Raw genomic sequence first — 14,598 nt, forward strand, 5'->3', positions numbered from 1 at the left:
TCTCAATCAGGCCCTGAGGTGCACAGAGATTTGTCCTTTTTCACAGAGAATATACTGAGCTGACAACAAAAGCACTACACAGCTTTCAGTTTCGAAATCAGCCTGGAGTGCTGACTTGTTCACAGTGACTAGTGATCCTGAACAGTTTCCTGACACATGATTGAATGAGGCATTCCAGTCTGGTGTATATATATATGTATCTGGCAACCCTTATCCACTGCTGAGTAGGTGTAAGAGAGGGAACTACATCCACGGAAGAGTAAGACCTACCCTGTGTATAATGGATTACAGTACAGTGGCCAACAAATGCCTGTTTGTTCTGGCTGTGAATGTTCATCTAGTATCAGCAGGTAAGTCTGATCTCAGTCTTAGACAAATGTTGGCCAAATTTTAGCTTTGTTGGTCTAACATTCATTCTGATGACCTTTTACATGAATTTACATTAACTTGTCTGTAGCATGGTTGACAATGCCTAGTTACATTTTTTAGTGTTTAATTCAAGAACATTGTTATATACTAATAAGAACATTGTTATATCCTTCGATCTTGATATTATCAAGGTGTTTCATATTATAAAAAATAAAGTACTGGTCCTAAAAATGTAATGTTAATGAATGAATTTATTATTTTTTGTTGTTGTGTTTGATCAGACCAGCATGTCCACTACATAATTAATTAAATAGTTAGATTTTTTTCACAAGGAGGAAGAAAATATTGCGTTATATAAGTTTCTGTTCAGCAGATGGTGCTGTCTGACATGCTCTTCAATTATATAAGCATTTATTAGTATTGAAGAATGGAAACCATGCAAACTATCAGTGCGCAGATTAAGGCATAGTTACTTGTATTGGCTATACTAACACTTGAGTAGTCATTTACTATGTATTCCATTTGTTTTCCATTTGTATAATGAATTAGATTGGTACAGTTTTCTCTACTCAGTCTCACTAAAATGTCCACTAGATGATATTTACCCTGATAAGACTGGGGTAATTATAATATGCTCACTTCATCTAATAAGTATGTTACAGTTGCAGTATAGAAGCAATATAACGTGATGACAAAAATAGGATCATTATTCACCTCAGAAGGAACATCAGCTGTCAACAAAAACTTATTGAATAAAATCGTATCAATGTAATCATTCAGTTTTAAGTTCTAAAATGAATATGAATGATGCATGCAAAACAGTTGCACTATAAACAGCTGCTTGCTGTGCTAAATATAGAAATTATTTTTGTAATCATTAAGTTATTTTGTGTTCATTTAGTATTATATTTCTGCAAAAGTAAAGTTTCTTTCATTGTCAAATGATTTGTTTGCTTTTAGGCTATCAGAAGTAATATAATTTGATTACAGTATACCTGGGTTCAGGGTTCACTAATGAACATCATACCTGCCATTTTACTAGATATACTATGTATTTGGTAGGCTAATTACTAGGCTACCAAACACACGAAAACAAAATCTTCAGATACTTCAGGCTGCTAAATACCACACCAGTAATGTGATTATTTTAAAATCTGTTTTTAATTGGGACCAGAGTGTAAATGTCTGCAAATGTCCCCAACAACTGTTACCTTTATCCCTGGTCTCCCACACTCAGTTGCAATTGGTGAAATAAATCCTAAATTACATAGAAGGATCTAGGCAGTGCTTTCAGTGTTGAAATCAAGCCAGAGAGTTCACTTGATCGTATTGGCTAGTGATCCTGAATAGCTTCCCTAAATGTGATTGGATGGAGGGTGGAGCTGGTACAGCTCTGGGCAGGAGATTTGCAGGGTTGCCATATTGAGGAAAAATCACTCATTCTCTAAACAAGCTACGTTGGAAATGGTGTTGTGAAGCACTGCTTCTCAACCCGGGTCCTGGAGGACCTCTGTATTATGGCTGCTGCTTGAAATTAGATATGTCTAAAACATAATAAATGCTGCCTGCTCCTACAGTATTCTAAGGCAGCCAGTCATGCCCGAATTGAATGTTTGTGTAAAATGCTGCCTGAGGATCCTCTGTAGCATAGTGTATCCCAGCCTTCTTAAAAGACTGGGAAAACAATGCTAATGCTAACAACTAGCAGTGAGGTGTCATATCTTGGCAACAGTGTGATGTATCGCTGCCTTCAAAGCACTTCTTAAACACTCACTGAAGCACTCACTTATGAGACAACAAGGCATCGAGACAGTTGCCTCCAGTTTCGGACACAGCATTGGACAACGCATGGTGACGTGCCTTTCCTGTGCATGCATGGTTCAAATCGGGTTTCTGGTTCAAATTGTGTAGTAATGGGGCAGAAATATGGCTTCCTTTGTGTCTTACTCTATGCCTATGCTGTTGGAAGTGCGGTTGGAAGGTCATTGGTGATCTGAGATGGAGCTGCGCCAGAAAGAACTTTAAAGCAGGCAGCAAAAGAAGCAGAGCTGGGAAAAGAACATGATAGTGGGCAAAAGAATGAGGAAGATGTTCTGGCGAAATAGGACGGTGGACCCGGCACAAGAAGGCCCGGTAATGGGGCTGGCATGAGGAGGTGTGAGGGAGGCGACAGCGAAAGTGAAATCGTCAAAGGTTTCAGCGCGGGAGCACCCCAGCGAGCAGCAGTGCAGTTGGTGAGCTGACTGTATAGCGACCCCCTACTGGCTGGTGCTGGCCTCTAGAAGCTTGAGGCCAGGAGGATCTTGGGAGGTTCATACCTTCCGAAAAAGGGACATTTTGTGTCATGTGTGCATGTCTAATATGCTCTTCTATGTCATGGAGTGGTTTTAGTTAGGACTGTTTTGTGTGGGGTCACCGTCAAGGTGAAGCCTGTGGCTGGTAGTGACCTTCCCTTGGACTTTGTGTGTCTGTATACATGTTTTTGCCTGATGTTTAATAAAAAGTGCTTCTTGCAGCATAATAATGGTCTTCCCTGTGTCTTACTGTTTACTGACGCTACAATACATTTTTTCACTTTCCAAGAATGAGAGGGTATAATGAAGAGAAGAAATTAATCATTAAATTAATCAAGTTAAAAATTAAATGAAGATAAAAACATGCTTATACATAGAGTGCATAGAGCTAACAGTGTTTAAACTGAGCTGAAAGCTGCTCAAATAGGAACTTTTCTAATGCTCTCTGTCATCAAGTTCCATTTAAGAGCAGCATAGTAGCCAAACACTGCTTCTCCATGTTTAGTCTTCAACTTTGACAGGACTAACTGACCAGTTCCTAATGATCTGAGAGTTATCAGTCAACAGTTATCTGTCAGTTATCTGTCAACGCTAAACACGTCCTCATTTTGCTACTGAGCTCTCACTGTACAAGGTGGAACAGAATAGTTTTGCCCCGTTCAATGGCCAGGGCCCACCAGCATGCCCAAGGTTTTATTACACACTTCTACAACCTAAGACTAACTCAGTCAGTTTGCACTGAAGTCCCTGTAGTTGCTGAATAATCCTTAGTATGAAATAAGGTACAGATTACAGATTTTTCTGCATAAGTTAACAGCTGAAACTTGTTTCTTTTTTAGAAGCCTCTTTAACTTTTTTTGTTAAATCTGAAAGAACAAAAAGCAATGTAAATCTGCATGTTCCCAACAAAAGTACTTTTGAAATACCAGTGAAGTCTCAGAGTTTAGAGTTAACTCAACAATAGTCTATTTAAACCAAACCATCAATAACAAGACTGCATTTCTGTAGCTCAAGCTGCAGATACTTGCATGCATTATTAGTACAATGTTACACGGAACTGCTAAAATGCTGGGGTTGTTTGACTTACAAACTGAAAGTATGTAGATAGTAAATAAATGCTTATTCCTAAATTAAGATATGCATTATCTCTACACGATGCAGAAAAGTTAGTTCATGCATTTATTACCTCAATGCTGGATCACTGTACTGCCCTGCTGGCTGGATGTCCCAGCAAAAGCCTCAGAGAGTCCAGAACGCTGCCAGAGTTCTTACTAGAACCAGAAAGTTCGACCATATCAGCCCAGTTTTATCAACCCTACACTGGTTACCAGTTAAATTTCACATTGATTATAAAATTCTCTTACTGACCTATAAAGCACTAAACGGACTCGCCCCTCAGTACCTGAGTGAACTTCTCTCCCACTATGAACCATCACGCCTACTTAGATCACAAGGTGCTGCTCACTATTAGTACCTAGAATTAATAAAGTTACATCAGGGGGGAGAGCTTTCTGATACAAAGCCCCCCAGCTTTGGAATAGTCTTCCTGTTAATGTTCGGGACTCAGACACAGCCTCAGTCTTTAAGTCTAGGCTAAAAACTTACTTGTACAGTCAAGCCTTTGGTAATTAGTTTTCCCTGTTAAATAAAAGGCACAGATCTGGGGGTTCATGGTCATAGAGTATTATGGTAAACTGGGAGTGTTGGTGCTGTTGTCCCGCTGGTCTCATGCATTCACGCAAGTTTGCTGACGGTGGAGTGGAGGGGTGCCGACATCTCAGAGAGCCTCATGTCTCTGTTACCTTCTTGTTTCTCCCTTTAAGTAAAAGGCTGTAATAACTAGACCTGCCTGAGTCTCTGCTGCTAATACTGTAATCTGTACAGTAAAACCGCTGTTAATACTGTAATCTGTGATCAGTCACTCATTACAGAACTGACTCTCTGTGTGTTTTCCTTTCTTTGTCGAGTTGAACAGCTGCCGATCCTGTCCGTCTGATACTGTTGCTTCTTCTGTCTTGATCGGATGCCCACTGCTTGACAGCCTTCTGGACCGTTTTGACCACCATTGAGTTTCACGCTGTGCAACGCTGTGCAAACCTCACCTTAATGAATTGACCCTCCCGATGATGCTGCTGCTACATAAACTAATCCAATTAACCATTGCTCCACTGGTTTTCCCTGTTTTGTATTCTAATACTTTATACTGATGCTGTTTGCTATCCAGTGTCGACCAGAGGAGGATGGTTCCCCTTTTGAGTCTTGGTTCCTCTTCAGGTTCTCTTCCTCTTGCTCTTAGGGAGTTTTTCCTTGCCACTGTTGCCACTGGTGACGCTCATGGAGGCTCGGACCTGGATTTTTCTGTAAAGCTGCTTTGTGACAACACCTGTTGTAACAAGCACTATATAAATAAACTTTGACTTGACTTGACTTCATATTGTTGTCTGTGAATAAGGGGTTTATATAAAAGGGAATACATTTCAACAAATGAAAATTGTTTGTTTTGATCCAAGAAGAAATTTCATAAAAGAAAAGAAATGAGAAAAAACAAAGAAATTGCATTGAAATCTTTCTCTATTCGATTGAATGGAATTGTGTGGCATAATAGAATGAAGTTTATACAGCAGTTTATTTTTGTTGCCTGATGTCCTCTGCTGCTTATACACAGTGCTGGGTCCATAGTGGACCATCCACAAAATAACTCCAGAAGTGACCACTTCTTATAGATGATCAGAAAACAATCAAAGCCCAAAATATTAGAATGATTATAGAGACAAACTACTGATTGAATATATAAATAAGCTGATCACAAATGAAAAGAAAATCGCTTTTGTAAGAAAGAACAAAGAATTATTTGCTACTTGATAAATTTACATAAAAGACATGTTTACAGTGTTTTATAGTTGTAGCATTATGGTATTAAATGAACTGATGTGCTGAGGTGCATGTTTCACATGCACCTCAGCACATCAGTGGCTGGAATTTCAATGCAATTTCTTTGTTTTTTGTGTGTTCATGTTAGGAAAACAAAATGAATGGTATTTCATGGTCCAAACAGAGTGCTAACTATGTGAAGAGTTTTGAAAAAGAGAAGCAACTGTCAAAAGTGTCTATATTTAAACACACTCAAGAATGTCAACGTAAAATGAAAAAGTTTAAAAGATATAATTGAGTCAAGGCATCTTTTTATGAGTAACTTTAATGTTGAACATGAGTCTGTCTCTCTCTAAAGAACCCAAACTTGTGAGTCTGCCTTGAATCTTATTAAAAAACTATAAAATGTTCATAAAATTTGAGAACTGTGCAAATCCACTTGGCATGCATAGACAGTGTCAGAGCCCCTGCATTGTTCCTCACGCTGCCTCCATCCTACAGCAACACACTGCACTCCAGCCCCTCATCTCCCACAGCAGTGCGGTGACTAACAGTATCAGTCAGCATTAGTCTCTGCACAAAGACAAAATATCATAATGTGAAAAACAGAGAGAAAAATCTTCAAACTGTTGAGATTTGTATCAAGTACTTTGAAGGTCTAAATGAAAATAAATAGGTATCACATTGTTTAACTTGGAAATGTAATTGAGTAAATGTACAAGTACACAATTCCAATAATACTTGAGTAAAGTATAAATCTTCAAAAATAATACTGCAGAGAAATTAAGCACAATTATTACTCAATTATTGTCCATTCTGTCCCTCTTAGATCTAAAGAGTTTTTATCAGCTCCTATCTTGTCTGTTATTTTTTTCTCTGACTGTTTTTTGATTTTAGTACTTATTTGTCATCTTTACAGCAACCCACTCTCTGCAGTACTTCTACACTGCAGTCACGCCAGGAATAAACTTCCCAGAGTTCTCTGTGGTCGGTCTGGTGGATGGAGAGCAGCTTGATTACTATGACAGTAACATCAGGAAGATGATCCCGAAAACGGAGTGGATGGAGAAGAGTGAAGGTGAAGAGTACTGGAACAGAGAGACACAGAAAGCACAGGAAGCTCAGGAGAACTTCAAAGCCAGTGTGGGTACTATAATGAAGCGCTTCAATCAGACCGAAGGTGAGTAAAAACACACTAAGAGCTTTTATTGCACTGACCTCCAGCTCCACAATAACACATAGTGAATGCTGTAGTGTACTATATAGTTGTTGTTTTGGTTCTATGTTCTGTATTGTAATTACTGCAATGCTCTTGTGTGTGTGTGTGTGTGTCTACCTGTAGGTATTCATACAGTGCAGAGGATGTACGGCTGTGAGCTGCATGATGATGGAACCAAGACAGGATACAGGGAGGAGGGCTATGATGGAGAAGACTTCATCAGTCTGGATCTGGACACTCTCACCTGGACTGCAGCCAATGCTAAAGCTGTTATTACCAAACAGAAGTGGGAGCAGAACAATGGGGCTGGTCATGTAAAGTCCTACCTGGAGAATAAATGTATTGAGTGGTTAGAGAAGTATGTGGAATACGGCAGATCCAGTCTGGAGAGGAAAGGTACAGTGATCTGATCTGTTACTGTAACTGTAGCTACTGTTCACTCACACTGTATTCATCCTTATCACTGAAAATCACTCATTACTGTGGAGAATGATATCATTGTTTGTGTATAGTGCACAATTTTTAGAGCATCATGTTCATAAACTAAACATTTGTGGTGATGAAGGTATTTTTAGTGGATGTGTCTGCATAATGAAATGTTTTCCATTGCCCCCTCACAGTCTCTCCTGAGGTGTCTCTGTTCCAGAAGGACTCTTCTTCTCCAGTGGTGTGTCATGCTACAGGTTTCTTCCCCAAAGCAGTGATGATCTCCTGGCAGAAGAATGGAGAGGATCTGCATGAGGACGTGGAGCTCAGAGAGACGCTACCCAACCAGGATGGAACCTTCCAAAAGAGGAGCGTTCTGACTGTCTCACCTGAGGAGCTGAACAAACACAACTACACCTGCATCATTCAGCACAGCAGCCTGGAGGAGGAGATGGTACTGCAGGTGTCTGAACGCAGAGGTGAGAGAAACAAGATGTATATTTAGTTTTGAAAGTCACTGATGAGCCCAGTTATAATAATAATGATTTTTAACCAATTCAGTTTCAGGTAGAGGCTTTACTGGTATCATCATTGGTGCAGTAGTGCCTGTTCTCTTTATCATCGGTGTGGAAATGGATCTTCACACAATTTTTTTTACTTGCCAGATTTGTTAATAGAACATGTATATGTTAATGGATGCCTACTGTTCAGAAGTTGGGCGTATATGCACAGTGCTTTACAATTCCATTATATTCATGCATTTGACACATACCCTTATCCAGAGTGACTGAGATTATTTATAAACATTTATGTAGGGTTATGTTGTGAATAGCACCCTACAGTAAAGTGTTACTGAAAGTACTTACTGTCAAGTTTTCAACACAAGCACTTACATATATAACCCCTGTCATTGTAATGTGGTTAATCTATATACATTCAAATGAATGTGCATGTGTAGAAATTTTGATTGATAAATATGTAATAAAACCTGGAAAACTCTTAAATTATGGAATAATTTAAAATATTAAATAAATGAACTGACACCTTGTTCTAATAATTGTTTAGTGCATATACATAAACATACGGTGAAGGTGAAGGCAAAATGGCACAGTCCAGTGGAATATGACCCAGGTTTAACAGGTCCTGTTCTGTGGCAGTGTTCATCATAGTGCAGGATAATATTATACAGTAGTTCAATAACATACTGGATTCTTGCACATGCATCACTGTAAGCCAGCTAATATTGATGATGCCTCCAAAGGTCCAAGTTTTTAAAATTATTTCTTATCATTTCAGTTAAAAAGGAAACAGAACACACTGTTTTCAGTTTTCCTTACGGAACAAAAGACATTTCAGTCATTTCAGTCACCTGCTAATAGCCTGCAGAAATTAGACACTTTACGCAGTCAGGCGGTCACTTTACAGTTGTCAATTTTGTTCATGCTCACAAACATCTCAGGAAAACTTTAATGAAAACATAAATTTACCTAAATTGTGTTGTAGAATGATTTACGCACAAATGTGTTAGCCTCATGTTTCATGAATGAGGGACATTGTGTTTATGATGCGCCTAATGAAGGTCTACAACGATGTAACACAGGTGTTTCAGGCAGAGCGTGTTTTGGTGTGGTTGGCGTCGTGGCTGTTCTGCTCCTCACTGTCATTGTCTGTTTTGGAGTTTGGAAGAAGAAGTCAGGTAAGGGAGGAAAGTTCTTTTTTATTGCACAGATTTTTTAAAATATATTATATATTTTCACACATACAAACTCTTAAGGATTCCTGATATCATAGTGTCATATATTTTTAGATTATATAATAATCTAATATACAGATCTTTTGATGATCTTTGGCCAGTTTAAAGTCCCATCCCTAGTCCTCTTGTGCAACTGTCTGTTACGAAGCATACCTGTACTATTATTCATTATCTGCTCTTCATTCATTTTCAGACCTGTTTCTGGAAAGCACGAAGCCTGTAAGTGAGACTGATTATTTATGTGTGTTTAGTCCACTCTATTATGAATGTTTGAGTGTTTGAATTTGACTTTGAATCTCATCATATTTTACAGCCTCTGCAGGAGACTCACCCTCTAACAACCCCAAAAGACCAGTGTCCCCCCTCTGATTTCACAGAGTAAGTCTCTGCACTGCAATATGTCAACTCCAGAAAGCCGTTTCTCTGTCATATTATCACTGAGCTCGGTTTATATCCATATAATCTAGCTTTGTTTTGTTTTTTCCTCAATTGCTTTGGTACATGCTCTGAATCACCACTGAAATTATATAATCATAAAATACACATCAAAGCAGCAAGATATTTCACTTACAGATTGTATTATAGAGAAAATATTAAAAGTGATTTTTTTTATTTCATTTCACTTTGTGGAAATAAACCAAAAATACACTTTTCTGCATTTCTTCATATTTTTAAAGCTACATATTATAAATAATACTTTATTATGCTATGAAGAAATACACTTGAATACATTTATTTTTAATACTAAAGCAATTAAATTACCCAAGAGTATATTTAAGTGTCATTAACATGTATCACTTAAAAATATATTTTAACGCAATGATTTCAATACATGCTTCAGTACATTTTAGTTGCAGTATAAATCAAACTAACTAACTGTCAAATACAGGTAGCAGTACAACCAGACAATACATTTAAAATATAATTCACTTTAGTAGAATTTGTCTGAACAGCTGCTTAAGTTAATAAATTGCAGCACAAGCTGTTCAAGAGAAAAGCTCTTGTAGGCATTGAAGATGTATTTGAACATTACTTAAATATAAGTCTATATAAGCACATACAAGCTGTGTTTAGCTATTCCTAATAATATATTTCAGTGTATACGTAATTATGTTTTATAAAAGTACACTTAAATTCGTGTTTTATTTGTTGACTGCATTTAAGTGTTTTTTAGTGAAATTAAAATCTAATTTTAAATGTATTTTTGCTATCATATATAAACAAACTGTGTCACAAGTGCATTTTATTTGCACTATAGCTCAATAAGTAACACTGAAGTTTATCAGTACATCCAGCAGTATATTTATAATATATTCCAAGTCTAATAACAGTTATGTTTACAAATTAATTACAAATAAAAAAATGAATTGCTTTAAATCTATTTTAATAGAGTTACTGAAAAACACCCAAAAGCACATCTAAATGCAATTAATATTTATTCAATTATAGCTTAAAACCAAAATATATGGTAATGAGTCCAGTGATCATATACCTTTCACCTTGATGCTTTTTCACTAAAACTAACAAGTTGTTTTACAACTTGTTAGTTTTAATCAATCTCAAGATTAATTTGTAAATACATGTACGCCCACATATATATATATATATATATATATATATATATATATATATATATATATATATATATATATATATGTATATATTCTCACGTTTACATAAATCAACAGAAGAGCATTATAGTCCATTCTGATCTCAAAGGCTTACTCAAAGGCATTTCTGTGCCAGCTGAAGACAACTGTATTCAACTGTATTTAGTATTTACACTTACAACATTTGAATAAGTTCAGATAGAAACATTCATGTTGTTGTTCTGTTTCTCCTTTTAGGTCATTGGCAAAGAAAAGAAGACAGAATGAGAGGGAAGAGGTAAAAACACCTAATTTACACAGCTCCAAACATTGTACTACCTCTATTCTCTCCTGTTAGCCTTTTGTATATATTTGTGTATATATTCTCTTTTTGTAGATGTTGTAAATTGCTTCACCAGGTGTAGGTTTGGCTGCCATTTTGTTTATTTCTGTGTCAGTCAGGGAGTTAGGGAAGCTGCGTGTCTTTTGTTTTTTTCTTTTGTTTTGGTTAAAGCTAGTTAGTGTCTGACTTGGAGTAAGTGTGGGTTCTGTTTGTTATTTTGACCAAACCTGAAAACCGGTGATTGCACTGTACAGTTGTATAATACACTGTGAATTTGCAATTAAGAACTTTTGCTCTTTTTGGTCACATTATTATACATAACACACACCTTCACAAAGCATACATTTCACAACACACCACTCTTTTACAGCCTGACCCTAGACCGGGTCATAACACACTTAGTTTTAGGCCAGAATGCACCTTTAACCAACATTTAATATGTTGTCTGTTGTGATGTGTTATGTGATAATCTGTTGCGCAGCATTGTATCCCTCAGCCTCAAGGGTTTGACAGAATACACAACTTTGTATACTTTTATGTCCACTACAATATCCAGCATGCATTGCAAATGATGTGATCCAACCACTGGGAACCTGCTTGTCTAGCCACTGGAAGATATGCTGCACTGCAATAACTGAAATTATCTTAAATCCATCTGATATATCCAATATTAAAAATATATTTGTTTAATAGTTGTAGTGATATAAATCCATAGTGCTTCATAAATAGTGTAGTTTTCAATCAAATCAGATAAACTGAAACATTTAACAACAGAATCATACGAGACTCCTGAATAAATTCCACAAAGGCAGATTTAACTCATTTGTGGTAGATTGCTGGTAGATATGCTATATTAAAACAACAAGTTACAGGTAGTCATAGTTCAGTCAGTATGCAGAGTTCATGCAGAATGTCAGAAAGTTTGCATTCAGCTGGACATGACAGCACACAAACTCTGAAAGGCCAGATCGGTCAATGCTGTTGATTATAAATTGTATATATGAAACAAGTGCAAGTCAAGTAACATTAAATGTGGTGATCCAAAGCTAGTGAACTCAAAACTACCTCAGACTGAATAGTAAAAAGAGCTTTACAAAAGGTTTGTCCCATTTGGACTCCAGAATGGCAAACAAATGTCCAATCCGACAACAACTGCTAAATGTTAAAAAGTGCTAACTGGGATAATGGAGTGATGGTAGTTGTGGTGCTAGCATAGCTAGCAGGCTGACAGTTTTACACAACACAGGACAAGCCTCCTGCATCCGCTGCCTCTCCAGTCTCTCTGCCTTCAGTCGCTCCAGTCTAGCCTCCTGGAGGCCTCAGGCCCTGTGGATCCACAGCTCATCCAGTCTCCCTGGCCTCCTCTGACTCCCTTTTTCTCACCATAGACACTACAACATCAACAGAGCTGCCATCTAGATGATGACTATAATAATAATAATAATAATAATAATAATAATAATAATAGTAGCAAAAAGATCAATGTTTGCTTAAAAAAAAAAAAAAGTTGGCTTGAGAAAGCCAGCTAATAGCAGTTGAAAAATTAAAGCAGTGGTATAGCTGTTATATACTTTATTTTATATATTTATTTACATACTGCTTTTATATTCTCTGCACTATCCTGATCATTGCACTGAAATCTGCACTTTACTGCATATTACCTCTTCATATAGTCATTCTAATACATGACTTTACTATTATTTGCACGTCTGCTCAGCTGCCAAACTGCCTTTCATTGGCTGTGTACTTGTACTGCACAACGACAATAAAGTTGAATCTGATCTGATGATTTAAGTGTGTTCATGTAGTAATTCTAGGTAGTTGCTATGATGTTACTATGCATTTGCTTTGGTACTCACATTAGTTAGGGCGTTGCTCGGTGGTTGTCATGTGGGTGCTGGGTCATTGCTCTGGTATTGGGTTGGTTCTTAAGTGTTAGTCTGTGATGTGTGTGTATGTGTGTGGTATGTGTCAGCTGGGATGTGTGTGTGTGTGTGTGTGTGTGTGTGTGTGTGTGAGGAGTATAGTGTATCTGTGGTGTGATTATTTACACATTGTGTATTAAAGTTTATTTTAATATATTGTTTTATTAAATAAAACATTCTCAGCATAATTTGTCAGACTTGCCATCAGTTGATGATTTCTTCACACATTCACTGTTTTAGGTTAGTAATGTTAGCTGAGCTAACAGAGCATTAGCATTTTGTCTGATTCATCTAAAAGACTGACATTTTAATGAAATAAAATCTAGTATCTAATTAATTAATTAATCCATTTTAGTATTTCATATTTCATTATATTTAAAATATAAATATGTTTGTCACAAAATACCTTATTTCACAAATTTTTATTGCACAAAAAAAGTTGTAGGCCTTAACATAGCATTAGCAAATTGCCTCTTATTGATGCAGTCTGAGTATAAAGCCTCAAGATCTTGATATAATTTCAGGTGGAAATTTTAAAGAGCACAAACAACAATGTCTGTTGATTGCAGACATCTCTGTTATCATTATTCCAATCAATCAATCAATCAATCAATCAATCAGTGAAAAAGTAAATGAATTAACATACCCCAACAATCTGTTTATATATATATATATATATATGACATTCACATGACCATTTTGGAGTTTCGACTCCTTTTATTAATTCACTGCTTCATACTTTGAATTATATGCAAAAAAGTAAACAATAAATTCAGGTAAAATAAATGCCACTGTCTTCACTTCCCTACCACTTTAGTTACTCTTCTCTGACATCACACATAACAAGGCTGAGGGTCTGTAGTTACACCGGTAGCTTCATAATTGCCAGCTTCATTAGTTTTAGAAAAAAGAGAAAGATGCATTTTATTATTGGATTCCCAAGTTTTACATACAGTATTTTACATAACAATTGACTCAGTACATCAATATTAGTTTCACAGATCATACACTACCTGTTCATCCACACACCTGCTAGTTCAACATTTCTCCTAAAATCAGTATTGAACTTTACTACACTAACAGCCTCTGCTCTTCTGGGAAGGCTTTATGCTAAAAGCAGAACCAAAGAACTTGTTCTTCATGGAATGTAGCTGTTCCTGTTGTGGTTTGACACAAGCAGTCACATGAACTATAAAGCCTTTCACACAGTAGATGTGCACGTAACTCACCCACAGCACCCAGCATAAAAACCATGGGTGTGCCTTAAAGTGGAATTCCAACTATTTTTTTTTTTATTTCTACATAATTCAATCATTGAAATTTAAACAGTCATTCAGAATGGTTTGATGTGAAATGATTGATCATAGAGACTCAGGAGCCAGGGGTCACCATGACTACAACAGTAATACAGCCATTTTATTTACTATTCAAAACCACCAGTGAACCTACACGAGTCTTCTGAGTTTATATATGGAATGTTGATGATGGGAAAACAGAGGAAAATGTGAAATAATAAGTTTTGGGAACTATTTTGCCTTACCAAAATATGTATCCTGTATGTACCCCTCCACCATGAAGGGATTAAAAATACATTTTAGACCAAAATCTAATCTCGAAATAATCATAAAACAATATCTCAGGCAGTGAATTCATAACCATTCCATGTAATACCTTTCTGTGAGGGAGCTTTTAGAGGTGGACGTCTGGTTCCTATCACCACCACTGTGAACAATTCTGACTCTGTAAGTTTCTCTAGAACTGAGCGTTTCACACCAAACCACTCTGAACGACTCTGTTTACATCTATTTA

At 36.8% G+C, this 14,598-nt stretch overlaps 1 protein-coding gene across 1 annotated transcript; it reads left to right on the plus strand.

Moving 5' to 3' along the window:
* Nucleotides 1-233: 233 nt before the first annotated feature.
* LOC118802767 (H-2 class I histocompatibility antigen, Q10 alpha chain-like) lies at nucleotides 234-10,894 on the plus strand. The gene is made up of 8 exons (XM_036563233.1): nucleotides 234-350; nucleotides 6,454-6,714; nucleotides 6,877-7,149; nucleotides 7,374-7,658; nucleotides 8,780-8,875; nucleotides 9,126-9,151; nucleotides 9,246-9,310; nucleotides 10,780-10,894. Exons 1-8 carry the CDS (start codon nucleotides 281-283, stop codon nucleotides 10,877-10,879), a joined length of 1,176 nt encoding a protein of 391 aa, XP_036419126.1. The 5' UTR covers nucleotides 234-280; the 3' UTR covers nucleotides 10,880-10,894.
* The last annotated feature ends 3,704 nt before the right edge of the window (nucleotides 10,895-14,598 follow it).

The sequence above is a fragment of the Colossoma macropomum genome, unplaced genomic scaffold, assembly GCF_904425465.1.
Source record: "Colossoma macropomum unplaced genomic scaffold, Colossoma_macropomum, whole genome shotgun sequence".
Taxonomy (NCBI): Eukaryota; Metazoa; Chordata; class Actinopteri; order Characiformes; family Serrasalmidae; genus Colossoma; species Colossoma macropomum.

Bases quoted from the DNA above. Each gene is read 5' to 3' on its own strand.
- LOC118802767 (XM_036563233.1), top strand. From the start codon at position 281: ATGGATTACAGTACAGTGGCCAACAAATGCCTGTTTGTTCTGGCTGTG. The intron at 6,715-6,876 runs GTGAGTAAAAAC...GTCTACCTGTAG, and splicing joins GCGCTTCAATCAGACCGAAG to GTATTCATACAGTGCAGAGG. The intron at 7,150-7,373 runs GTACAGTGATCT...GCCCCCTCACAG, and splicing joins ATCCAGTCTGGAGAGGAAAG to TCTCTCCTGAGGTGTCTCTG.